Source organism: Pipra filicauda, unplaced genomic scaffold (genome assembly GCF_003945595.2).
Source record: "Pipra filicauda isolate LSUMZ 115617 unplaced genomic scaffold, ASM394559v2 scaffold41_size5083284_pilon, whole genome shotgun sequence".
In the NCBI taxonomy this organism is placed as follows: domain Eukaryota; kingdom Metazoa; phylum Chordata; class Aves; order Passeriformes; family Pipridae; genus Pipra; species Pipra filicauda.
Genome location: NW_024104554.1, coordinates 1,932,219 through 1,959,477, shown reverse-complemented (window position 1 = coordinate 1,959,477; position 27,259 = coordinate 1,932,219). Strand labels below are relative to the sequence as shown.

At 36.4% G+C, this 27,259-nt stretch overlaps 1 protein-coding gene across 3 annotated transcripts in view; it reads left to right on the top strand.

Annotated features, from left to right (window-relative positions):
- ARHGEF10 (Rho guanine nucleotide exchange factor 10) overlaps positions 1-27,259 on the top strand; it is a 111,578-nt gene that overhangs the window by 77,808 nt on the left and 6,511 nt on the right. For all 3 annotated transcript variants that reach the window (XM_027744782.2, XM_027744781.2, XM_027744778.2), the window contains 5 exons: positions 2,912-2,998; positions 4,360-4,583; positions 5,805-5,962; positions 14,978-15,120; positions 21,139-21,313. In XM_027744782.2, coding sequence (XP_027600583.1) covers positions 2,912-2,998; positions 4,360-4,583; positions 5,805-5,962; positions 14,978-15,120; positions 21,139-21,313 — 787 coding nt within the window. The remainder of the gene's footprint in view (positions 1-2,911; positions 2,999-4,359; positions 4,584-5,804; positions 5,963-14,977; positions 15,121-21,138; positions 21,314-27,259) is intronic.

The window sequence follows — 27,259 nt, the reverse complement described above, 5'->3', positions numbered from 1 at the left end:
TTAATAGTTGACTTCCTAGAGTAATACTTCAGTTTGAAGTCATACCGACCACTGACTTTAATTAGGAAAATAAGTACAGCATGTCCAGGCAAATAGATGGAAGGGAAGGGTACTGGATACTGTTTTTTTCCTGTGTATCAACAGGATTTCTTATTGACCATCAGTCAGTTAGGCTTATGCAAAGACACTAATGGAAATAAAATTGGGTATGTATGGCCAGAATCCCAATATTAAATTAACATCATTGCATGGACACTGCTTAAAGAGGTAAGTCTGCATGCCCTCCCTGTAGGGCAGCCTACAGGAGGGAAGTACAGCTGGCAGCTTCACTCCAACTGTGAGTATACAGGCCTGGATGTTGGGGGAGAATAGTTGCTAGTTGCAGTTGAAATGTATAATAGTGTTAAGCCATTCCTATGATACTGGTTTTCAGAGCAGAGCTGTGGTTTAGACTACTGAAACTCTCTAATTTCTCACACAACCATAGTCATTCTTGTCTTATTAAACAGTTAGTTTTTTCTATATTGAATACTTTATAAAGTCACCATTGGTGACTAATCAGCTAATTTTTTTTCAGAAACCTAAAATGTATGTGTTTCCTTAGAGCTTAAGCATTTGTAAGTCCTGGAGATCCATGCCAGAAGCCATGAAGGGCCATGCTTGACTTCTGTAATCAAGTTAGAACAGGATCTTTGTTTTGAAAAGAAGGAGGAGTCTGTTGCCTGTACAGTTGGGTGATGGTCTTTGCCTTGGTACCTCAGGAGAGTGTGACAGCATTTGCCTGAGCTCTGGGTCAACTTTGCTGGTTTTGCACCTCCTAAAGATAATGTGGGTGTAAGCCCAGCTGGTCATGTCTTGTTCTTCCAAGTCCTTGATATTAGTAGAAAATATGATTTAAGTACTACTGGTGGTTTGTTAGGGTGTCAGGCCAGGTCTTGGGCTGGAAAGAGACCCTTTCCTTGGCTAATCCTCCTTGATAGCTCGCTCTCTGCTGCTCAGGCTGCCCAGTGGTGTAAGGAGCTTGTAAAAACTTCTCTCATCAGAGCAAGTTTACACACCAGGCTTCTGTTAAGATTGAGAGCTAAACTAGCAGGCTTTAACTATGAAAAAATATCATCAGTTTTGACTAAGATGCAAAGGGACAGAGATGCAACAAGCAGCCTGGAAATACACAGCATGCAGGCTGTCTTGATTTTCACTAGGGATGTATTTCATTGTCACAGCTACTGTAAGTCACCACTATGAGTAGATAGCTTCAGCATGTGTTAAATGAGACATGTCAAGACTGGCATGGATAGCTCTATTTTTTTTTTTATTTTTCTCATCTGTTGATTTCAGTCTTTTATCTGTATAGTGAATTGTGTTGGTGAAAAAATTACATTGTTTTTAGTAAGGATAATCACTTTTTACTCAGGCTAATCACCTGAAGCCTGCTGACTAAAGGGAGATTCGTGAAATTCTTTGCGCTTTGGAAAATTAAGTAAACTTGGAATTTAAAACTCTTGACTTTTGCCTGCTTCTTTCTTTCTTTTTTTTTTTTTTTATTATTCACTGTTGAGAAGTGATGTTGCAAGTTATGGTGAAGTTGTCTTAAGTTCATACTAACCAAGTTGTTTCTCGTACTGCAATATAATCACAGCGATGTCCGAGGTGAGAACATTAGTGGGAATTATAGAGAACCTTGTGTAAAAATGTCGTATCCCAGCTCATTAGAAACCTTTTGATTACATAAACAGTTACAAATTTATATATTTTGAATTGTTTCACTAAGCATTAGGGAACTCTGCCATGGATATTAGGGAAATTAGAAATTCATGACTGGTCATAAAAATGTCTTCTTCAGATCCTTGATGCTTGAATAATCTGCAGAGTTGGGATGGACTTAAACATAGATCTTGAGTCTGGTGTAGCTTTCAGGGTTTTTTTAATGGTCTGCATGATAAAATCATGAGTATGGTTATTAATTTACTGACAGTAATGTGATGACATGAAGTTGGGATGGAGTAAGGGTATTATGGAAGATAGCATTAGCATTTAAAATGAGTAAAGCACCTGGAGAAATAATCTGAGAGGAAAAAAAAAATAAAAGGGCTGACAGTCAGCAGACAGACACATGGTATATTCAGGGAGAAATTAAGAGCTTCACAAGTACAGATTGAAGAGGTGTTTGAGTGGAAGGGTCTGTTAAAGTCATTTTAATAGACCAGCAAGCTAAGGATTGGTTAGGAATGTAATACTGTTACAAAGCACAATCAATCAATGGGATTTGTAGAAACAGGCTTCGGAAGAGGTGTAGTGCTGCTCACAGCTCTGCTAGAATGGCATGTTCAGATGAGAAAGTTCTGTGCTCTTAGATATACGAGGCTGATACATCTACTGGAGAGCTGCCAGTTCGAGAAGTGATGATAATAATTTTAAAAACAAGAATATAAAAAACCAACTATTTGTAAAAAAATAATTAATTGTTTAAGTGATAATGTTAATTTAGCCTAATGAAGAAGAGTCTCAGACAAGATCATGACATATAAAAGCCTTATGTGTAAAAGGACATTGCAGAAAAAGAAGTACCTGGTGGCTGAGATGAGAAATAACAGGCTAATGATTATAACAAGGATGACGTTAGGTTGGGTATTTGGAAAAACTTAATAAAAATCATGAAGCATTTGAGCAGATCAGCTGGAGAGTTTGTAGTCTTTGGCTTCGAATGTCTTTAAGAGTAGATAAGGAATATGTCGGGAACAATACCGATGCAGCTGACCCTGCCCATGGGAAGCTGGATGGACTAAAGTGATTCCCTGCCTTTTGGGATTTTTTGATATCTTTAAACATTTTAGTTAATTGCAACCTAAAATAGACAGAAACAGGCATATCTTTCTAGTGTGGTAACAGCTCTCTTTTCTTCTCTTTGAAGGTTGAATGTGCAGCTTATAATCCGGAGCCATACCTCTCTGGAGAAACAGAGTCAGATTCCTGTGCCATGGAACATGGCTTTCTTTGGGTAAGCATAATCTTTAAAAGCTGAAGGGTTGTCTCCTGTTTTTCTCCGTTGCTTTTTGTGACTTTTTTTGTGACATAGAGATCTGAAAAAAAAACTAGGTTTTTTTTTCTTTGTTTGTTTAAAGATAGACTTCTATAAAGGATAGCTAGTAATTTGTCCATGTGATCTTGCTGTTCTCTGTAGGCAGTCAGTTACGTGTGTGTGATTTGTTAGTGCAGCACAGAACAAATTCCAGACAGCTGAGCACATTCATGAGGGAGTTATGTGCTAATTTATAATGAGGGCTGCTAAAACCCATATGAGCTCATGCTGTCCTACTGTCTGTTTTCATATTTTAAGAATGTTTTAGCCATTAATAATCTGTTTAAACCTGTACATAGGAAAAAAATTACTCTAGCAGATTGTTATGACCCCAAATATACAGATATCCCAGCAGACAACGTGAGGTAGTCAATATGGTTTTGGGTTTTTTTTAAAAAAGCAGACTAATGATTTCAGGAACTTTTCTTATTACTATAGTACTGAAATTTTAGGCTAGTCTTGTGAATTAAAAGTTAGAAATAGCTTTTGTTGGTGATCTTTTTCAAGGTGACCCATATAATTTCTTTGTCTTTGCTATTTGTAAATATATACCAATTAAAACTTTCTACTGCCACAAAATATCCTTTCTTTCTGTTTCCTGTGCTTTTTCATTTTTTACAAACATAAAGTGTTACTACATAGAAACATTTACTTCTGTTTGAGTAGGGTTTCTTTGTTTTGGTTTGGTTTTTTTACTTCTCTCTAATCTCTAAAATATACAAATTTGTGTACATGTTAATGATACTTATTTCTGGATCAGATTGAAATTTAAGATCCTGTATCAGCAAGTTTACAAAAGGGATTATATTATATAATCCCTCTTTCTGTTGGCACAGGTCTTTGTAGACCTGTTATGGTGCAAAGGACAAGCCTCAGATGCATTACCTGAGGTAATGCATTTAAGAGAACCTGAAATAACTTAGAACACCTGTTATTAAAATAATGTATTACACAGATACTTATTGTAATTGCATTACATAAAGTATATACTTTTGAGTCAGACATCAGAATAGGCCATAATATTATTCCTACTTTCAAAAAATAAAGAACTGGTTTTGTGAGTGTATAAGGCAATTTTGCGTACATAATGTTTTGACATCTCTTGTATTTGTGCTGAATTATTTTCTTACGTCTTAATGCATGAAAATTCATATTCACATATACAACTTGAGATACACTCTTCAGTTAACATTCCAGTCATTCCTGCTTGTAAATGCTGATCTTCCTGGAGACAGCTCAGTCTTGGTATATTTCTTTTTATTTTCCTTTTTCCAATTCAGATTGGCAGTTGTACTAATCAGATGGGCCAGATTGCAATAGTCTCATTTCAAAGCTCCAGCCCCAAGGTTATTGAGTGCTTCAATGTGGAATCACGGATTCTCTGCATGGTCTACATACCAGAGGAGGAGAAGCTGAAAGAGCAAAACAAAGCTTTAGACTCTGAAAATGTTCTTGCAACAACTTCTAATGTGCCTACTATTTGCCTTGGCATGGAAGAAGGAAGGTGATTCTTGTTTTTGGTGTAATGCGTATGATTTATTCACTAGGTTTACTATTCTATAGCAAAGTTGTGATACATTTCACAGACAGCGAATATTCTGAGTTGGAAGGGACACACGAGGATCACCAAGTCCAACTCTTATGTGAATGGCTAGTGTGGGGATTGAACCTGCAACCTTGGTGTTATCAACACCATGCTCTAACCAACTGAGCTAATCTCAGGGTCAATTCCAAGAAAATATTTGCTTTTTTAAGAAGTATCCATGTGTTATCCCAGTGACCTCAACGTAGTCTTTCCACTTAAATCAAGGAAAAATACACTCTACATTATTTTAAAATACACCGTGTAGTATTTAAAATTAAAGCAATGCATCTCTCTGATGAAAGAGGATTAATTAATTCTGCATCATATCTTAAAAATATAAATATTACTTTTTTAATGTTACAACATAATCTTCAGGTATTGGAAAACTTTCAGAATGGCAAAGAGGAATCCATTAACCTTCTACGCTGTGATATTATGCAGGATTTGCCATGCGAATGGATAATATTACTGTTTAGTATTGACATGAATTTTACTCTATTTGAACTGATGGCCTACTGACTCATCACTTGATTTATACTGAAGAACAAGGCTACATTTTCTGAACTTTTAGGTCTGTAACCAAAGAAATCTGGTTATAGCTAGTGAGAGCATAACTGCGTAACTACATGTTATTTTGGAAGATATTTCTAACCAGTCTAAGAGAAGAACAAAATTGTCCAAGGAAAATGCCATGTTTCCAGAAATTAGTGCAATTAATTCCAGATTTAACAATATTCCTAACATACCCATGGTAATAACCAGTAGGAATGGTGTAAATTTTAAGTATAATTGACATCTGGTAGCGAGTTTTTGTTGTCCCTAGTTCTCCAGGTAATACATATTTTTTTCTAATTAATAAATATTTTGGATAGACTCATAATGAAGACTTTGAGCAGAATTTCTGTTATGCCTCTTCATTGAATAAATGTTTCTTCAGACAAGGTAATATGAAAGTGTTGTCATATGTCAATGTTAAGTAATTGCAAATTATCTACATAGACATTCTGGAGTGTCAAGAATAAAGGAGAAAATCTTCCCCCCCCCCCAATATTTTATTCTAAACCTCTCATTTGCATATTCTATTAAGAACTGCATAAAGCATAATGTCACAGGTCTGTTTTTTCTTGCTTCTTTTTATAGCATTTCTATTTACAAAAGTTGCCAAGGCTCAAAGAAAATTCGACTTCAGCACTTCTTCACTCCTGAAAAATCAACTGTTATGAGCTTAACATATAGGTCTCAATACTTGTTTGCTGGCTTAGTAAATGGAAACATCTCAATCTACACAAAAGCAGAAGGTAATGTAGTGATATGATTTAATGGCATCCTGAGGAACTCACATGTCAGTGTATTTTGGCAGAAGTAGTTTTCCGCTACTATATTTTCCGAAAATTCTTTGTAAAACTGCGGAACTAAGGTTACTGGACTTTCCGGTGCGTCTGAAGAGACTTGTTTTCTCTTTTTGAAGGATGGTAGAGATTTTGATACTGTTCCCACTTTCACCATATGTGCATGTGAAAACTAATTTTTTCCCCTTAGCTTAAACCCTGAGATCTTCAGTGTTGCAAGAGTCCAGAAGTTTATGCACTAACAAGCAGTATACTGTACTTTACACAGCACAATGCTAATTCCACTCAACTACCCAGTATTGGTGTTTATGAAAGACAAAAATTCCCTATTGATAGAGATTTCTGTATACCTCATTTAAAAGGACAACCCCATTCTTTCTGTACAGATAGGATAAGTCCTTCCTATGTGTGCAGTTCATGTATTTCATGGTAGGACTCCTTTTTCTATTAGCATCACACTTGGTTGTTTTGTATCTAGCTGAATAATTGGCTAAAATAATTTGAATAAAGGAGAATCCCAGGTAATTCTTCTAAACCAGAACAGTCTTCTCCAGAAGTGGTTCAGGTTCTTGTCTGTATACTCCAGTGTATCTCACTAACTCTCCTGCAGTACTGTATACATATCTAGTTAATTCAGTTCAAAGACAGCAAGACTCAAGGTTTGAAACCTGAATTTTTAATTGAGACGTTAACAGAGACTCCTAACCTTGCCAAGTGCAGAGCCAGCAGAGATCTGGTCTGCCTTATTTGTGTGAGCTGCATAACGGTGGTTGTCACGCTTCTCTAATGAGGTGGGCCCTGTAAACAGTTCAGCTGTATTCCTTTGGCAGTGTAGCTAAGAAAAGATGCATTAGTTGCACATCTACTACAGAAAATGTTAAGGATGGGGCAGAGCTGTTAACCAGACTGAATTACATTACTAGCTGGAGGTTCTTGCATCAACCAGGATCACAGCATTCCCTGTTTATTTTATGTCTTTTGAAGACACAGGTTTTGTGCAGGTCAAAACTAACAGAGCCTGTCAGAGTCTAGGTCAGGATCGCTGAAGCTTTGGGATGGGAAATAATCACATTTTTCTGACTCATCTTGTGGTCCCTTTTCTTACATCTTGGTCAGTGTGTGTTGTTTCAGTTCTCCATACCCCATGGAAGTTGTGGGATTCAGCTGCTCCCGTCTTCCTTATAGTTGGCTGCTGTGGTTATGTGAGACAGTCCGCCTGGAGGGGTGTTTTTATGAGCGCTGACCTATTTTACCAAACAAAGGAATCCAAGCAGTGGAATGGGAGGGAGGGGGAATGCAACCTCTGAGGAGCTTTGTGCAATTCATCAGGGTCGCCTTCTGTTCTGCAGAGGGGGTTACTTTCCAACCATGCACTTCACCTTGGGTTTTGGTCTGTTATCATTAAGGAGATTAAGAAAAGATTTAAAGCAATTGTGAAATATGTCAGTGCATTACAATATATCTTGATTTGAAGCCTGAGGACAAATGCTATGACATGCACAGATAAAGTGGTTGTGCAGCCTGTTGTGCAACTCCATGAATGAAAAAGGATAATCTTTCTTCTAGGATAAAAATCTACCTCACAATTTCTGATAGAGTTTTGATCCTTTTCCTCCCTGGGCAGAAAGTCCAGTTCAGTCACTGAAGCCTGATGCCTTACTGTAGGTAGTCAAAGACCCATGACTTGTGTAATTTGGTTTTCAGTACCCAAACGGCTCTAATTTCTCCTGTTGTTTTCAGGTGGCTCAGTGCCTGTAAATATCCAGCTTGTGCTCTCTTCTGACTTTCTTCACTAGAGAGCTTTGTCAGATCAACAGAATCCAGAACGCTCTCTGGCTGCAGAAAATCTTGTCTTGAAGTAATATAAAAGGGAAACTGAGAAGTACGTACAGTAAACCGAGGAACAAGTGCCATTAGTGAGAGGTTGGAGGTGTGCAGTGAGATTTCTTCCTTTCTAGAGGGTAGTCATGTTTTGTGGAGACATCTCTGTATCTGTGTATTTTCACATATGAGGTAAAAAGTACTTAAGCCTCATTTATGTATTTGAACATAAATTAAAAGCAGAGTCAATGAGGCGCTGGTATCATAAAATCTACTCAGCTCTTAAATATGAACTAACATGGTGATCTGTGAAAATGTCACAGAAAAGTAGGATATAGGTCAGCTAATATGTTAATTCTAAAAATAATCATTAATTATTATCAATAATCCTTAATTTCATGTGAGTGAGAAGACTACTTTGGGGAACTGTGAAATAGCTAATGCATTAAATGCTGTTGTATATAGGAATGGGAGCAATGCAGATTGCAAAATTTCTGACTCCTCATCTGTCGGGACTTTGTTTTACAGGGCAATTAACTTTTGCATAGTTATCAGTCTGAAAAATTCTGCATTTAATGTTTGCCTCAGGTTGAATTATTAGGAATATTTCCAGACAAAGCACTTTTCTAGAAGAGGTAAAGGGAAAAGTACATTGTATTGTCTTTGTTAAAAAAAAAAACAAAAACCCCTTTGTGATGATTGCAGACAGCCCAGCAGATGTGTTTTCTGAGTGATGTAATAGCAAAAAAGGTCAATGCCTGTTTGACTTCCATTCACAAAAGTGTCTTAGGAAAGGGAAATCACAATCTTTATGTAATATAGGTGTATTGTTCCTGATATGCTGTACTCAGTTCCAGCTACTTCCTTTCTGCTAGGCACTGATACACGTTTCCTTTCCATAAAGTCCTGTAAAGAATATGGAGAGAAACAGGAAAAAGAAAGTAAAAACTCAGTGATTGTGGCAGAGAGTAGAAGAATTAATATATTAGTAGTTTCAGAAAGAGTTTGGTTAGGATGAGAGAGCAGATGCATAAAACAGATGTGCTGCTTTGATTGCAATGATTGGTATGTGTAGCCTCTCGCTGGTGTGTACAGCGCACACAGTGAGTTCTTGCATGCTCACTCCCAGAATTAAATTCATACCATTAGGCATGTTTGGTGATCCACCTCTCTGCAGGTGCCATCTGAACATCAGGGAACACAGGTTGTGGAGTCTCCATCCTTGGAGATATTCAAAGCCATATGGACACAGTTCTGGGCAGCCAGCATGAGGTGACTCAGCTTGAGCAGGCAGGTTGGAACAAGTAATTTCCAGAAGTCCCTTCTAAGCTCAGTTATTCTGTGACACTGAGTAGAGAGATGTCCAAAGAAAGCTTTAAGAAATTGAAACTAGGCATTTCTAAACATCGTCCTACTTCCAGGTGCTGCTGAGCTAGAGAAGTGCTACTTGTGTTTCACAGAGGAGAGCTTGCAGCTATGGTGAGTTTCTCAAGCTGAGGATGAATCATGCTGCTTTGTTTTTAGAAGAGGCTAGGAGAAAAAGGACATAGAATTTCTCATATAGTATCCTCACGGGTAAGGCACTAGATTTTCAGTTGAAGAGACCTCTATTTTATCAAATGTTTCTTTAATATATAAACTTTTGCACTGTTGCCTCTCACCCAGTCTTTAATTCTTTTTTTTCCCAAGAGCATGGAGAAGGGATGCCAATGCTGCCATTGCCGCTCCAAGTATCTGTCACCTGGGTGGCTAAAGGTCTCTTCTGGAAGCCTGAAGATACTGATGAGAGTCATCTTTTGCCATAGAGAGAACTGAGCCCACACACCCATAAGAGAAAACTCTTGCGTGTTTTAACAAAAGCTGTATTTTCTAACAGGTTTTTGTGGAACCTGTTCCTGTAGGTGTATGCTGCTAGGTTCTGGCCCTGAGATTTATGAAAAGAAGAAAGGCTCAGCTTTGAGGATTGCAATTGAATGTGAAACAACCAACAGCTGAGGCAATTCTGGCCATGCACAGAACAGGAGTTTATATTCTTCAAAGAGACTTCACCAGTAAAAACTTAGGGATCTCTGAAGATGACTTACCTGTCCAAAGAGGCCCCATGACACTAATCAGTGAGCATTTTCAGAGGATTAGTATCAAGGAAAATGACCAAAACTGAGAGGAAATACAAGAGTAAGGGGAGACAGTTACAACAGTGAAGGAGTAGCAAGTCAGTTTATTGGCAAGATTCCTTGATTCATTTGGTAAGACACTTTTGTCTTTTGTTGGAGGACAAAATTTGAGGAAAGGAGGAATATGTGGAATGTAAAGCACTGATGTCAAAATGTAAAGCACTGATTTCAGAGCTTGAGTGGATTGATTGACAAGTGGATTCCAGCTTGTCTGAAGAGTGCATTTCTGGCATGTGATTACCACTTAGAGTAGACGTGGTGAGAGGTATTGCTGTGAAAAGTAAAAAGTGGCATTAAGCTGTTAGAGAGAGGACTAGAGCAGTGATATTGAAATAAATACTGTTGTCTTGACTGCATTGTCACTGTTAGCAGTAACACATAATAATCGTTACCAGGAATACACTGACATTGCTGTGGCTCTTACTTGTATATCTCCTGCCGGGACCTCCAGCACCACTCTCTCTGTAACGTTAGATAGAGCTCTGTCAGCTATTTAGCATGAAGAATTTGATGCATATGTGGAAAAAATGATTATGCATGTATAACATAGGACACTCCTAGTTATATGTTATTTAGAAGAGCAGACCTGACTCTCTCATCTTATTTCCAACTGGTAAGGAATGTGCTAAACTTTTTACTTCTGTAGCTACCATTTTACTCCTCCACAGTGCTGGTTTATGCACCATGTGATGGAAAAAATGTTTGTGCTCCACTGCACTAATTAACCAAGAACTGCTGTTCCCAGGGCTGTGTTGGCAGCTCTGTTGAAATCATCAATAGTGCTGCTAAGCAAGAGAGGAAGCTGTCAACAAAAAAGCACGTTTGGTTCAGCTCGACTGAAAGTGTGAAAGAAGAGAAAACTGCTACAAACTTTGAGAAGACTTTCTGAGGAAATAAACTATATGTTAATGTTAATAAGTTATCTCATATGAAGACTTGAGCTTGCCCACTAATTATAATTATGAAAAATACTAAATATTAAGAAATTATTTATAAATTAAATAATAAGAGATTTGTAAATTACTGTAAAATAGTATTACTTTCCTTCACTAGGTTTTATGGAAACAAACCACAGAAAGATAAAATAGCCAACATTCTGTTCTATAAAATGAACATTGTTTTAAACCTTCCTATCTTATTAAATATGAGTGAATAGAAAGATAACTAATTTTCCAAAATTCATAAAAATCACAAGACTCTCAACAAAATTAACTAGCAGAAATATCCTTATACATTAAAACCTTAGAAATATTTTATGAGCATGAGATATCTTTGATGCAGTTAAACTGCCTGATAAAAGCATTGCAAGGTACTGTTCAACATTGGGATATAAACTATGGCACATAACTACTTGAGAAATATAACTTACAGAGAGTATTAAAAATAATGGCACAAAACAAATCTATTAGTATAAAAACTGTCTTCTATTTTTTAAAATATTAATTTAATATGTAAATATCAGACTGTTTTTATATAACATAAATATTCAGCATCTAATTCCCAGAAGCCCCTAGATTCGTTTCTGTATTTGCCCCTGTTCTCAGATTTTGTAGATGCCTCTCATTCCTGCAAATAGCTGCACCTGCAGTTCATATAGATGATACTGGATATCAAGCATTTGGTGTACTTATATTAAGAGTCTACACCTGCTTTGATAAAGCCAGTTTAAGATCCAAGACAAATAAAACTTGCAAATCATACAGTAATCTTTGTGTTGTTAATACTTGTCAGGACTTTTCTCACAAAGCAGAAGGAAAATTACTCTCTCTTCTTCCACAGTTTCCTTCATGTTACCACAGGTGTCAGGCTTTGGTCTTGTATTTGCTCAGGGTGCAGGTATCTGATTTACACAGAAGACTGACCTCTGGTTATAGGATATATGTGCTGCATATCACATCTCATTTGGTTCCATATATTTACCTCATAGGTAGAAGAAAAATTTATTTTATTTTGTGTGGCTTTTCATCATTCTAGAGACAATAGTGACCATAAAATCTTCCTGAAACTAAAATTATGTTTATTTAGAGAACAGAAGCAAGGTATTGATTGAGCAGAATTCTAAGACAAGCCACACTTCTGTGAGCACTCCTGCAGGTAATCTCCAGCCAGATCTCCAGGACTTATGCTGTATACATCTTCACTGTTTGTTTTTCTGTTGTTCAATTCCTACTTTTCAGACAATAGTTTGCTGGGGTCCTTGCACTGGTGTTGTCCTATTGTATGCCTTGAGATTTTGTTGGCAAAAGTTTTATCTCAGCTACTATTTTTGCTTCTTTTCTTTTTTGTTAGCAAAAAAAGAAATTTATTCAGTCAGTAACTAACCAAGGATTTTACAGCATCAAACAAGGCTGTTCCTTATCTTTTTGAAAGTGCTGGGCCTAATTTTAACTACATGGATAGTTCCAGTTGTTGGAACTACTTACATAAGTCTGTCTGGAATCTGCAGGTGTTTACACAAATAGAATAGAAATAATGCTTCTTTTCACTTAGATTTTAGAAGTAATGAATGTTGGATCAGGCAGATAAGATGAAACAGCCAGCATCAAACATGAAGTCTGTGCAGGCAGGTGTTGAATAGGGTCTGCTGAGATCTGCAGAGAGAGGCAGGGGAGAGTATTATGTTTTTCTGTAAGTGTGATTTTGATAGTCTTAAAACAACTTGTGAACTAGACACAGACTTGCTGAGTAATTTTGCAGATGGGTGATAAAATTCTTGGTCAGCGTAGTGATGTTGTGATCTTTCTTTTAGCCAGCAGCCTGTGGATAAAGCATTTACACAAGTGTGTTGGATTACCAGACTTAATCTCTTGCCTTATTGAGAAGATTTTTACCCATGCTTCCCACTCTCAACAGATTTCCCTGGCTGCCACCAAATAAGAGGAGAGAGATGCACAGTGCTTAATTTCTCCTCCTGGTGTCGTTCCAATTTGTATAATTATTTAATCATTCACTGAAGCAGGGAGCTTAACACAGATGACCCATCCTTTAAATACTGCCTAATTACCAGTGGAGAGAGTCTCCCCCTACCCTTTTATTCCCCTCATCTGTCTCAGATGCTGTCTAATCTGGAAGTTCCATTATTTTTTTTCTGTACGTTGTGTTGTTCAGTGTAAAAATATAACTACAAAAGAAAAGATAGCTTTTTGTTCTGCATATCTGCACTTTGCCCAAATTCAGTCTTTATCTTTCAGAAAAGGTAGCGAGAATGTACTAGAATTATGTTGGGCTTATCCCAAAAAAGGGTTCTACATACAGGATGCTGTTACAACTTCTGCAGTCAGCATCCCTTACACAGTGAAAGTTGGGCCACACACGTGTGCAGTTTCACTCTCTGAAGGCTTTGCACTGCCTACAGTGGTTACAGCATTAATAGAGTATGGGCAGCCTCCACTTTAGAATTTAATTTGAGGATAATGTGGTTGCTAGCGAATGAAAACTTTTCAAGAAGTTTGTTTATTACTAATAGTTCATATGAGTCACAAAGAACACAGAATAACTTTGACATTGCTGGGAGAGTTTGCACGCTAATAACTGGAGGCACTCTTCTCAAAGAAATAAAATAATGAAAATTGTTTTGACAGTCTGAAACTAAATGTCACTTTTACAAAAATGCTTTCAGAAGAGGGTCACATCCTGAATATGACTCAGCAAAGGTTGTATCATACAGATGACAGAAGTATTGAGAAGTACTCCAGAAATGAGGCTTCTCATTTTCATTGCTGCTGTTATTGGTGAAGAAGGAAATGTTGTACACCCTTCACCTAAGAAAATAATAAAAGATACACTTGTTTTCAGGATGGAAAAGAAAAAATTAAATGCTTCTCTAAAGATGTGTTTACCTTGGTCTCATCAATCAAAATTGAAGTGGTTACTGAGTTGAAACCAGTGTGAATAGACAACTTTTCTGCAGCTCGTAGAGAAAGAAAACTTTAAAATGAGGAAATGGTGCTTTTAAATATGTGTTTTATCTTAGTGTAAAAAACCAGATACTTTAACAGATTTTTATATTATTAATAAATCATAATGTATAGAAATGTGATCTTTGAGACTATGTTCAGTGAGCACTTACAATATATAAACTAACACGAAAGCATTAAAATTATTATTGTGATATTTGATATGTCAATTTGTATGTATAAAAGATAGAGCTGCAATTATTTCAAGAAGCATATGTTTCTGGCTTTTAATTTAGGAGATAAATAATCTCCTAATCCTTGTTTCAAAGAGATGGCAAGTGAGAATGACCAGACCAGGAAGTAGTGACATGGATTTCTTATCAGAAGCTCGCTGAATAACTGATTGTGCCACATACACATGCAAAATGTAATTTTGATCTGCTAAAAGCAGTCCAAAGAAAACACTTTGGCTTTTATAGTTAGGGGAAAAAATAAGAAAAGTGAAGATATGGCACAAGACTAAGTTTTAATGTCTTTTTTTTTTAAATTTCCTTCCTAAATGAAGCATCTAGTAGCAGGAAGGTCCATTCTGTCAAAATGCTCTTAGAGAGTCATCTGAACTCGTTAGAGCCTACCATAAAAATCTGGATGGCAACTTTTCACATGAAAGATGAATCTGTCCTAGTTGGAAATTGATTCATCTTGAAATAAGTTGATTGTGAGCTCCTCCTGAGTTGAAGATAATTGTGTCTGCCATGGCTTTCTGACTGTATTTCTTCTGGAAAGGAAAGCAGTTGTATCAGAACAGCAATTTGAGATTCTTGGATTATCATTTAATCTAGATAAAATTTATTCAATTGACAGATATATGAGTGCTTGGTTTTGAGTTTTCCCTGTAATGTTGTATTATCCTTACAGACCTGCCCTGGAAGCTAAAATTAATCATACATAAATCACAGCATAGCTTGAAGTGACAACTCCCAGAAATTCAAACAGTAGGCTTTTCAGAACTGTTTTAAAGCAAAGATCACCATTTGGTTGTGTATAACCTTTCTTCTTCTTTTTTATTCAAGATGGGACATGGAACACAGAACCTCAAAAGATAGTTAAATTGGGGGTTCTGCCTGTTAGAAGTCTGCTTGTGATGGAGGAGACCATTTGGGCTGCATGTGGTGGACAAATTTTTGTGATCAGCACCGTGACGCATTCCATAGAGGTAAACACTTTTAAAAGCATTGCTCAAGTATTATGCTACAGGCTATAAGAGGTGAAACTTTAAAGATTAAAATCTGTTTAGGAAACTTCATGATTTAAGAAGCGTTTTATTAAACATGGTCTCAGTTCTCTGCCAATGTCTCATTATACCTTGCTTCCTTTTGCCCGCTAGTTTCCATAAGGTGCTTGAACTCATAGAATATTTGGGGCAAGAGATTTTCTTAAAAACAAAATCTGAGGAAAGGCAGCAAAGGAATGAGTGTCTATAGGAATTTCCTTTTAATTACAGAAGACTGCTTAATTAAGGACTGCCTCTATATAGTTAGATGTTACTTTTACATTGTGGTGATGTCATAAAACAGTAATACAGTACAATATAATAAAACTCTGAAAACATTCAGAGTTTTGCTTCTCAGTGGCCTACAAAACTTTGATTTGCATAAGAGCACTTTCCAATGAATAGCCGTACAAAAGCCATCTTTTCTGGAATGAGAGAAGAGTGTTAAGGATTCAAACTCATATTTGTGACCACATTTGCCAGAAAGTGTTAAGTTGTGGAAGTGTTACGCTCTTATTTTTGTCAAAATTGCAACTTCCGCCAAAAGAACGTCTTAGTGGTCCAAAGTTAAAAGTTGATAAAACATTAGGAATTAAACTTCTCCTTCAATTTACAATACAGTGTCACTGAATTGCATGATGTTTACAGCCATAAAGTTCTTTCAAACAGGAGTTGTGATGAGCTCACAGCCTCCTTCTTTGTGTGCTTTGTTGCTGCTTTTTTGTTTCATTGATGATCGTGTTTTCTCCCAACAATTGTCTATTTGGTACAATTGATTCTGTGAGTCACTGTCATGGGTTTGCAGGGAAATAACTAACATCCTAATTTCCTCTGGTTTTTCTGTGGGTTTTGGGTGATTTGTTTCATCCAAGAAGATGCTTCGATCACATATTTTTCTACTTTGTTTTTCTTTAAGGCTTGTTTGGATGGTTTGAATGGTATGATTAGGGAAAGAGTTCTGACGAGTGATTTGGAGAGGTGCTTGGAATGAACTTTATTTAGTTTTACAGCCTCTCGGACACGGTTACTGTTCGAGATACTTTGATGACAAATCTCTCTGATTCCCACCAGGAAATGCATAGCAATGGTAAGAGATCACTGATGGATTGTTCCTGTGTGGGGCTGAATATTCACAGCCAGATCTTGGTAAATGTTTGGCAATCCTGGCTTAATTCTGTCACAAAGCTCTCCCTAGATCAGACGGTATGGCTGCAGTCTGGGCTATTCTGGGCTGTTTTGGCAGAGGAGAACAAACCCAGAATTAAACAAGCTTTGAGGATAAAGAATGTTTAAAGCTTCCTCTGTCATAATGCAGTACAGCACCATGGATTGCAGTGTTGAAAACAGAAACTCGGAGAGATAAAAATTACAAATATTCTATCAATCTGTCTTAGACATGACAGTTTCATTTTTCAGCTGTTACTACAGGTTTTCCTACAAAAGCATCACAGGAGGTTTTTTCTCATTTCAGGGGTGCTTTGTAAACTAATCCCTCCATTGTATTCAGAGCTCACATTATTACAGGTCTACTGATTCTTATAGCTATAATTAATATAAACACAATGAATGCTACAACAAACAACATATAAGAAATGGTGCAACTGGAAATGGTGTGTATGGGTTGAGTAATGTTTTTTCAACACAAATAATTTTGTTCAAGAACATGATAGTTTTTTCTATGTCTGGCTGACGATCAGTCACACAAATACCCATGCCATAGCATGTGATCTTCCTCATAGAACTGTGAGCAAATGATGATTTTTTGTTGCTTCTCTACGTGCAAGTACTGATCTTATTCTCCTCAACTCGCCAGACGGAACAGCTCACTGTTTTCATTATTGCTGCCTGCTCAGTTGCCTGACTTGTTTTGATAACTTCCTGGGTTTATATTTCCAAAAGTGATCTGATACGATGTCTTTGCCATGTTTATTGGCAATATTGTTTCAATATTATATGATACAAGGCAATTTAAACTCTGTCTATATTGAATATTTATTATTAAATATTTAATTATATTAAAATATGATATTAAAATGTTTATAGAATATAATAATTATATGTATATTCTATATCGTGTATACATCTGAGCTGCCTCTTCCTTACTGTGAAGAGCAGAAGCTTTGCTCCATGAAGGGAAGCAGCAACAGAGAAATGTTTGTTCTCCCTTTGTGCTCTCTCTTGTTGACAGTTAGTAGTAATGATTTGACTCAAGATCTTTTGCATAAACTTAAATCTTTGCTCTATCAGCAGGAATCCAGGGCTCAACTGTTATTCTTCCCTCTTTACTGAACTTCTTTATATCTCCATTTGCTTAATGTGGAGATACTCCATAAATACTCCAATACAGATGCTTGTTAGTTCATTGCTTCCTGCTATCATGCATACATACTGTGTGCTCTGTGTCATGTACATTATCTGTAAAGGCCCCTGACTAATTTTTAAGGCTGTATTTGTGCAAAGCCATATTCAAGACCATTTTTTAAACTTTATCCTTGTGAGGCAATTCATAGGTATCTTTTGTTTAACTGTGCACTCACCAATTGCAAAGTACATTATCCTCGAAAACAAGCTCATTCCATGTCTCCTTGCTTTTCTAAGATTTTTATTTAAGATTTTTTCTTTGTTTAATGATTTAATGATTGTTAATAAATGAGCAGATTTGGCATCCTGTATATTGGATTTGAACATTATTCTCTTTTCCTGCCTTCCCCTCCCCCTGCCCCCACATCTCTGATATGGATAAGACTCTCAATTCACTTGTTCTAATGATATGTTATTGTCTAATGATATGTTAGTGTAATAAAATGTTTTAGGTATTGTATTTTATTGGCACAGTGCCCCAAACTGGCACAATGCCTCAAGATCCTTGGCAAGGCACATGTGAGAAATGCATCAATTGCTATTATATATTAATTACATACTCTGATACTCTATCTATGAGGAAGAACTTTGTTACTTAGTTTTGACCCTAAATCTGACAGTTGTATTGCTGTTAGGTATAGACCTACATCCCATATTTTTCACTGTTCCTGTAGCCCCTTGCACTTTGAAAAGGCAGTTTGTGTTTGTTTAAAAGCTTCAAAAAATGCGAGAGTATTTAATAGAATAAAGTCACCAGCTGAAGTCATTCCATCCTGGTCTATTTTGTCTTGTTTTTAAAACTTGGCTGACTATACAGGAGTTACACTGAAACATTCAGCTGAATAAACCAAATTAAAATCCCTATACATATATTTTGCCTGAGTACTACAACTTCTTTAAAGTAGTGAAAGTCATTTGTTTTACATTGAAGATGAAGCCCATTATGCATTTCTCATGAAGCTTGAGAAGTTGTGGTTCAGTTCTTGGTGCAGCTGTTTGGTGTAAGTGAGCACCCCTCAAAGAAATGCTCCAGCTATGCCCCACACTGCTGGAACACAGTGAACTGCATCGAGCTCAGGCAGCCACTGTGTCTTCTACAGCTCCTGTGTTGCTATAGAGTTAGAAGAAGAGAACCTGATGGGGGAAAAGCCAGGCTTTGAATAGAGAGGAATGTAGGTATGAAAACTAAGAGAAAAAAAAATTAAGTTCAATTTTTTTTTGATAACACAGAGAATAAGACATGTTTGTTCCTTTGTATCTGTATTTCTTGTTATGAAAAGAAAAAAAAATAGAAGAAAAAGACCAGCTATTAGTCTTCGGATAGACATGTTATTGATACAGATGTCAAAGCTATCCTTAATACAAAAACTTACGCATAAGAAGGTACACGTTTGGGATATGTTCCTTCTCTCTGTTTGAAGACCCTTTCAATGAGAAGAATAGTTCTTTTTACAGGTTTCTTGTGGTGTTTGCATTATTATGGTTTTACTTTAAATATGTCTGTGTTTCAGCAGACAGCTGCACGAATGGCAGGGTAGACTAAGTGGGAGTATAATGAATTGGCTGGTAAAATGGAATGTGACAAAAATGCATGTGTAAGTTGTTTTCAGTGGCACCAACAGAGTTTTCAGCTGTGGTCAGACCACTCCAGAGACAATTTTTTACAATCTGCTTTATTTTTCTTCTAATTTCAAACACTGCAAGTTGCTGGTCAGATTCGCTTCAGTGGCCTTGGATCTGTCCCTGAGAAGTTCTCAAAAGCCAATCAGTGTAGGGATGTATGAGTCTATAAAGAGAAGTTAATATTTTAAAATCCTATTTGCAGTGAAACATGCATGATGAGTATATCAGAAAATCTAGTCATAAAGAGCTGTTTCTGACTTTGAAGGGGTTTTTTTATAAATTCTTCTGTTGAATAAGTTGTATGATTTTGAAATTGTATTTATCCTCTGGTAAAGAATGAATGGAGGTTACTTGAGGAAAACAGTCAATATAAATGTGTCTGCCAGAGTTGCTTACCTTGCATTCTATAGTATTGTTATTCAAAGAGTCAAAAGGTAATACATTAACACTCAAAATTGAGCCACTGTCTAACTGAAGAAAAACTTTTTTCATTTACTAAAAACTGAACATTTGAAGAATAGTGTTAACAAATGAAAACACTTAAAAGATCATTCCCATTATTTTTAAATGGCAAATTTCTCAGAGAAAATACTAATTTATGCAGCAATAAAGTATGAAAAGAAAATTAAGTGCTTACTAAGCATAATACCAAGTTATGCTTTGTGGAAGCCTAAACTTTTATCCTTTGTCTCTGATCTTAGTCTGTTTGTTTAATTTGGATGGAAAATTTGAACTATGCATCTATAACCCTGCTATATTTAGATTTTGATGAAAAATTACCAAAATGTAAGTCTTAATTGTAATGCTTGGAAAATTAGTGTACTTTACATGGAGGAACAGACTACTTCTGCATTTTATCTGCAAATATGATGAAGAGTATATAATATGTTAAGTGAATATTAGAACAGTTACTTACTTCCATATTCTTCATAGAGAGATTTTTATCCAAAGAACAGTTTGTCATTTATTTAGCCAAGTAAGTTTTATGTTTATCAGACTAGCTTTGTAATAATAGCTGGCACAACAATAAACTTCAGAGACAGTCTTACTTAGAAGGCAAAACTGGGAGAAAAAAAAAAAATTCCTTCTTGTTAATGATTAAAAAACTTCACTACAGCTTTATCTTGCATGTTAACAAGGACATGTAGAGAGGTTTCAGCCTTCCAGAGACATATAGAAGTTGTATGTATAAAGGCTCTAGATCAAGGAAAACAGTCTGTCTTCAAACTGTTGTGTTACTTATCTTTAGAAAGAGGATTTTGGCTTTTATAATAGAAAGCATCGATATTTTGAAATATGGGAAAACAAATACAATAGCTAATACTTGTGAAATTCAGAATCATCAAAAAACAAGCCACAATATTAAGGCGTACATTGTTATGTGTGGAGCAAATAATTGTGTGTTTGTATTCTTAAACAATCTACTTTCTAAAGATGACTTTTTATTTGATTCTCTGATTTTTGTTCTGAAAAGACCCCTAACAGAACAGAAGAAAAGTATTTTTTATTTGTTGAAAGAGAAGTTCTGCTGTAGATAAAAGTACATCTGTGGTAGTTTTCCCAAAGGAGTATTGATAAAGAAATACAAAATCCTTTTACGTCTGAGCTCTTTTGGGCTTGCTAGCTCCTATCATATGATATTTCTAATAAGCAGAAAATCTGAGTTACTCTGTCATTAGGTGGAATTTTGGCTCAAGAACTGAGAATCCTACCATACTAATGATGATGTATTTTCAAAAAAAATCTCCCAGGAAAATTAATGTCATATGCAGTTGTCAGAACATATCCTGAGCAAGGCAGAAGAAGCTAGATTTCTCCTTGTCAGAGGATGAAGATAAAGTGCCTATGCTGAATAGCATTTGAACATTCTTCAACATTTGAACATTCTTCAAATGTTCAGTTCTTAGTAAATTATAAGAAAGGTTGAATGATGTCTTTGAGTTGCATCTCCCCACAGAGTACTTATTTTTCTTGCAGAACCATTTTGAAGCCCACCAAGAGGAAGGGATGGTAATCTCTCACATGGCTGTTGCTGGAGTGGGAGTCTGGATTGCCTTCACGTCTGGATCTACGCTTCGCCTGTTCCACACTGAGACGCTGAAACACCTCCAGGATGTTAACATTGCCACACCTGTTCACAATATGTTGCCAGGTAGTTGAATTGCATTGTATGATAACATTTTGTTTTGTCTTTATCACCGTCGTTCTCCAGTGTTGTAGATTAGGCCAGAATCAGAAGGTTCATCTCGGACTTTGGGTCTGATAATGGTTTAATGACTATTTGCTTTAGTAAGTTGCAGTCCATCTCCTGCCCAGGCAACCAATGTGTGCAGTGAGGTGGTTGAGTCACAGCTCTCCTCCTTAGAGGTTATAAAGGTTATTATATAGATAAGCAGGTGGATTCTTCTGTTGAGTCACATTTTTTGTGTGACTGTAAAGCAGTTGGACAATGTAATCTGCCAGGAAAATGTGTTTACTTTGCAGAGATTAGCATTTGCTTCTGGGTCTTAGTATCAAGTACATGATGGTGTCAATTTGCCTAGGGGTCGGACCAAAAAACCACTTGCTTAATTTTAGTTACCTCAGTAGTCTCAGTGAACTCAGCTGAACCACTCACTCACAAGCTGCCATTTTGGAGTGTGTTCAGTGTTTTGCTGACTGGAGCTTTAATTTGTTGAATTAAATAATTAGTCTTATAAGTTAAGATGAAACCTGTGGTTGTTAGGATAAAGTTTTACAGCTCTTTAACTGTTTTAAGACAGAAGATTTTCAGTCACCCCCCAGTGTCACAGGGAGTTGCACTGGCCTGTAAAAGTTTAACAAGTGAGGGACAACGACCTCAGCGTTAGCAAGTGTGTCAGGTGGGAGCTGTGGCACTGCTGGGAGAAGGGATGGAGAGTAAAGTGATACTGGCAGGGCTGAGCATGAGGTATCCAATAGGCAACCATTCTTTCTGTCTTTCCCTGTTTGTAGACTGGAATAGACCAAGCTTGTGCAGTTTTTATGGGTGACGTGGGTGCCAGCTTTATTGCTTAGTTTTTCTAGCAGAAGCCAGTTCTTCCCACACTGAGATTATATTTGTATTCTCACGGGAGTTAGGTATAAATCTTACATGAAAAATGTTTCACTTCTTCAGACTCTGTCTTCTTACCGTGTTTTCTTTCAGATGACATTAGCTTTGCAATAAAGCTCTATTATAAATTGTGTCTATTTATATCATGTTCTGGACAGGGTGTTTTCTACATGTGGTATTTGACTGTAGATCCAACACTGAACAGCAGGAAATAACCTGCCTCTAAATAGATTATTTGATTGAATTTATCACAGTTACACAAAGAAATCAAGATCAGTTGTAAAAAGATTAACTTTTAACATGTTCTGCTGTTTATAGTGGGAGAAAAAAGGGAAGTACAGCCTATCTTATATGTATTTTCTGCATATAAAACTCTTCAAAAATTTGTGTTCATTGCCATGGTAATAAAACTGCTGATGTAACATACCATTATTTTTGGAAAAGAGTTTTAGCTAATTATATCTCTTTGGTGTCATTCTTACCCATTTTAGTTCCTCTTTTTTTTTTTCCCCAGAGTCTTCACAAAAAGCACACCAGTGAATGTAAATGGAAATTTATTTTGGGAGTAGAATATTATTACGGCAGATGTTCCAAGGGGGAATCCATTCTAAAAATGAAATGAATTTCAATTATTTAGCAGTAGCTCTTGGGCCTGTTTATATGATCTCAAAAATACTGCAACAACAAAAGCTGAAAGACAGAGTAGTAGGAGGTTTACATAATAAAGCAGCTAAATAATAAATCAAGTTCTGCGTAGTATATATTGAGATTAAAAACCAAAAAAAAAACCCAAAATGAAACAGTGAAATACAACACGGTGAAATAGCTGTGTATTTACAATATATGTATTTGCCTTCACTGGGGATTTTTAGGACTTCTAGTTTTAAAGGAAACACCTCTGTTTGTTTTCTGAAATCCAAAAGGAGTTCCTTAATATGCAAAAATAAGAGATAAGTAATAATTCAAGATACTGAAATGAGAGAGAAGAAATTGGTGTAAAAATATTGCTAAGAGTCTTAAGAATAGAGATTAAAAAGGCAAGATCTCTGTATAACTCTGAAGAAGCTGGAGTTCTTTCCCCAGGATTTTTAGTAGGAACAATATGTACTATTTGCCCAATAGATTGCCTGGAGATGTCATCTGCATCTTTACTTCAAGTAAGGTAAATGCAATGAATGTCTCTCCATGAAGTTAATGAAATTATTTTGTTGTTATACAGTAGAAGAAAAGCTTAGTCAGGAATGGTTGCTGTGAGTTACAGTGCTGTAGTAAAACACTTAAAAGACAGCTGTAGTAACTAATTAAGATAGAGGAGTAGGAGGGTCTCATAACCTCAATAATGAGTTCTCACAGCATTAGATTTTCCCAATTTTGTTCTTAGGAAGAGATGGCTTTAAATATCACTGGTAAAGGATGTGCCTTCTGTGCTTTGGGGAAGACAACCCTGCAGCACAGCTGGCAGGACAGAATCACAGAGGATTGAAATGGCACAGGAGGTGATTGTCCCTATGATATGGCAAAGTTTAGTAATGTAAAAAAGCAGACTGTGTCTGGCAGAATCTTTTATTTGCTGCATGTAATTTTAAATCTGTGGCAGTCTACTTATAAGGAATGGAGCTGAGAGGGCTCCTGCTTTCTGGAATTATGGGACATTTGTGTCTAGGAGCGCAGGACTGGCCATTAAACCAGGGGCACAGAGGCAACCGTGGGATAGACATTTAGTCCAGACTGATCTGCAGTACCTGTACTTCACATATCTTCAGAAATACTTCTTAATAAGGTATAACAAGATTGTGTTCTATAACAAAAGATCAAGTGCCATATGAGAAAGGTAGAGAATGGCTGAGGAAAAGAACATCTTCATTGTTTTAGCTACTTGGACCTATTTATTTCGCTGTCTTGTAATCCACAGTACAGCCCTGTTAGCTGAACAGAGGGCATACTCAGCAGCAGAAAAAATAATCTATTAACATTTAAAGACAAATATACACACTTCACTAGTGCAATGCACTTCATTTGTAGAGCAAATTTATGCTTAATTTTTATGATCTGTAGTTGAAATATCAACAAAGGCAGTTTTTCACCAGCCTTTATCACAACTCACACCAAAAAAATCATATTGTATGTGAGCAGACAGTCCACTTGTTTTTTCATAGTCACAGTCAGTATTTTCGTTATTCAAGAACATCCTTAAACACGTTTTTGCTTTCAGCTCTCTTAAGAGTTTGTTCTTTTTAAAGAGATTGCTGTGACCTTGATACTTCATTGATCATATGGACAATGACAGGTTACCTGTTCAACAAAGAGATGATTTCTGCTTAAGTTGCTATATTTTGTTTATATCCATATATCCTCTAATGTCATGTGTATTTCCTGGAAACAGATGAGAAAAGCAAAAGAAAAAAAAAATGTATCACTTCCTCCTTGCAGAAAACAAGCTCTGCTTTGAGGCTTTAGAGCTTTCTTTCGTCCCCACTCCACCAGGTGACAGACCATTAAATGCAGATGCTTTATGATCGTACTGCTGGGAAATTATAAAGAGATTGGGGAAAACTTCAGGTTGGCCCAACAGATCTGTACAATGGACTAGTTTTTTACATAGTAAGAGCAGCATGGCCAAGTAAAGGATATGCAGCAATGTCCTTACACCTACCTGGGGTTGACTTCAGAAGATCTAAGAGGATTTACCCAGGTCTGATGCTTGTTGGAATGGAGACCTGAGAAGGGTGAACACAGCAGAACAAAGGCAATAAAATAATTTGTCCATGTATGAGCTTAATGGTTGACTTCAGTTCTTTTTAAAGTCAAGACCTTGGTCAGATTATTTTACAGGTTTCAACAGTTTTATCTGCATTGGGACAGTGTGATCTAAATGTTGGCATTTAAAGATGAGTATTTTATTGGTTTTGGCATTTATGTTTATCATTTTCCCTTCTTAATTTGTTAATTTCTGTGCTTACTGCATAATGCATTCTGGGGAATTGGTTTGACTTTTTTTTTTCCCCCCTCTAAATTTGAAATCTATCAAAACAAAAAGTCAGAAAATAACAAAGAAAAGTATGATTTCAAACCGTAAGAAGATAAATTAATATTTTAAATTACTATTTTTTTAATCTATATGTAATTTTTTTAGTTTATTCTTGTTATTTCAAAGTATCTTTTCAGTTGCAGATGTTTCCTGCTTTTCCGAGATTTCACAGCAAGGGATTTTCCTTTTGACCTCCCTACAGTTGGTTCATGCTTTAGGTTATGCTCAGTGTTTAAGATTCTAAATTGCTGGGTGATAATTTGCTGTTCTCACCTATGGAAACAGTAACGGGTATTGCCAGTTTTCCCAGGTAAAAATTACTGTTTAAAACTTGCTTCACATTTGAGGTATGAAATTAGTCATATAATTTTACATTTTAAATGCTTTAAGAAAGCATTAAAGATCTGTTGTTTAAAACTATGAGCATCTTGCTTCTGTAAGGGATTTGAGAGACAACCATGCACTTAAGAGTTTTTGATAATTTTAAAAACTAAAAAATTGTATTTAAGTATTTCTGTAGTTGATAAAACAAGCTTTAAGGGAAATGGAGTGAGGTTAAGGGAACCTGTTATTATCTTGCACTTGCTGTGGCACGAGTTATGGGAGAGGGCTCATGTTATGTATAATTTGAACGAGCCTGAACTCTAAATCATGGAATTCAAATACCCATTTTTGAAAACTCCAAAACACAGAGGTGCTTGGGCATTACTGTTTGAACTGCGTTTGTGCTGAAGGAGTGCCTTTGTGTGCTTTGTTTTGGAAACTAAATTAATCCCATTAATATCTAAAAAAAAAGCCAAAACAAACAAAAAAAAATCCTAACACCAAATCAACTGAACAAGAAACCCATAAAAAATGCAAACACCAAGCTTCAAAAGACTTGTAATTTGTCTACAACATAGACCATCCATGCTTATTTAGCTGAGGGATGATGCAGTCCTACCACCATAAACACCTATAGTTTATGGAAAACACCATAGGAGTCTCTAAAGGTCTGCACAAGTAGATGGAGCCTTTTAAACTTACTTATCCTTGTTACACTTGCCGAAGATGACCTAGTCATTGTGCCTTTAGAGTGTTTTAGAATGTGCTTTTAGGTGGACAGAGCTTGGATGCCAGATCTGACCCCCTCTGTGCGCCTCTCAAAACTCACCATTGCTGGGTTAATACTTTGTTTCTCTAAAGTTCTGCGAGGAAAGACTTGAACTGTGTTCTGCCTCCTGATTTCCAGTTGAGTGGTTTGGGCTACAGTCTAGCTGCTCCTTCCCTACTTTCCCAGTGATTCTGCAATTTATATAGTCTTGGATGCAAGCTTCAAGGGACTAAACAGAAAACACGTTCATTAGTGATACACCGTAATTAAGGTCCTTTTCCAAAGTGTGGAACGTGTGGGTTCATTCAAGTTACATCAGATGTGAAATCTAAATTCCTGACTTACTAATGAATTGAGAGCTTGAACTTGAGAGCTATGATGAAGGTGGAATGACTTCTCTACATATACAGTTAATAATAAATTGAAGAACGTGTATGTTTTGAACCTGAAGGCTTTGAGCAGAGTTTAAATGCTCCTCCTCATAAACTTTGGCAAAATTTTGGTCAGGCCATAGTTTCCATTTTTGAAACTTGTCAAGACCATTTTGAAAATCCATCTAAACTGAACCAAACATATTTAGTAAGCACTACAAGCAAAAATTACTTTGTTTTCATTAGAAAAATAGTGGTCTCATAAATAATATTGTAAAAAATCATAGAATCACAGAGTCAATTTGATTGAAAGTTACCCTGGAGGTCATCTTGTCCATCATTCTTGAAGCAAGCCTGATTAGACCTGGTTGTTCAAGGTCTTGTCCAGCCAAATTTTTAATATTTTTTGATAGGATGAAGATTTCGCAATCTGTCTGAGCAACCCATTGGAGTTTTTTATCACCTTAATGATGAAGCAGTTTTTCCCTACTTAGAATACAATTTCTCCACGCACCAAATTTGAATTTCCTCAT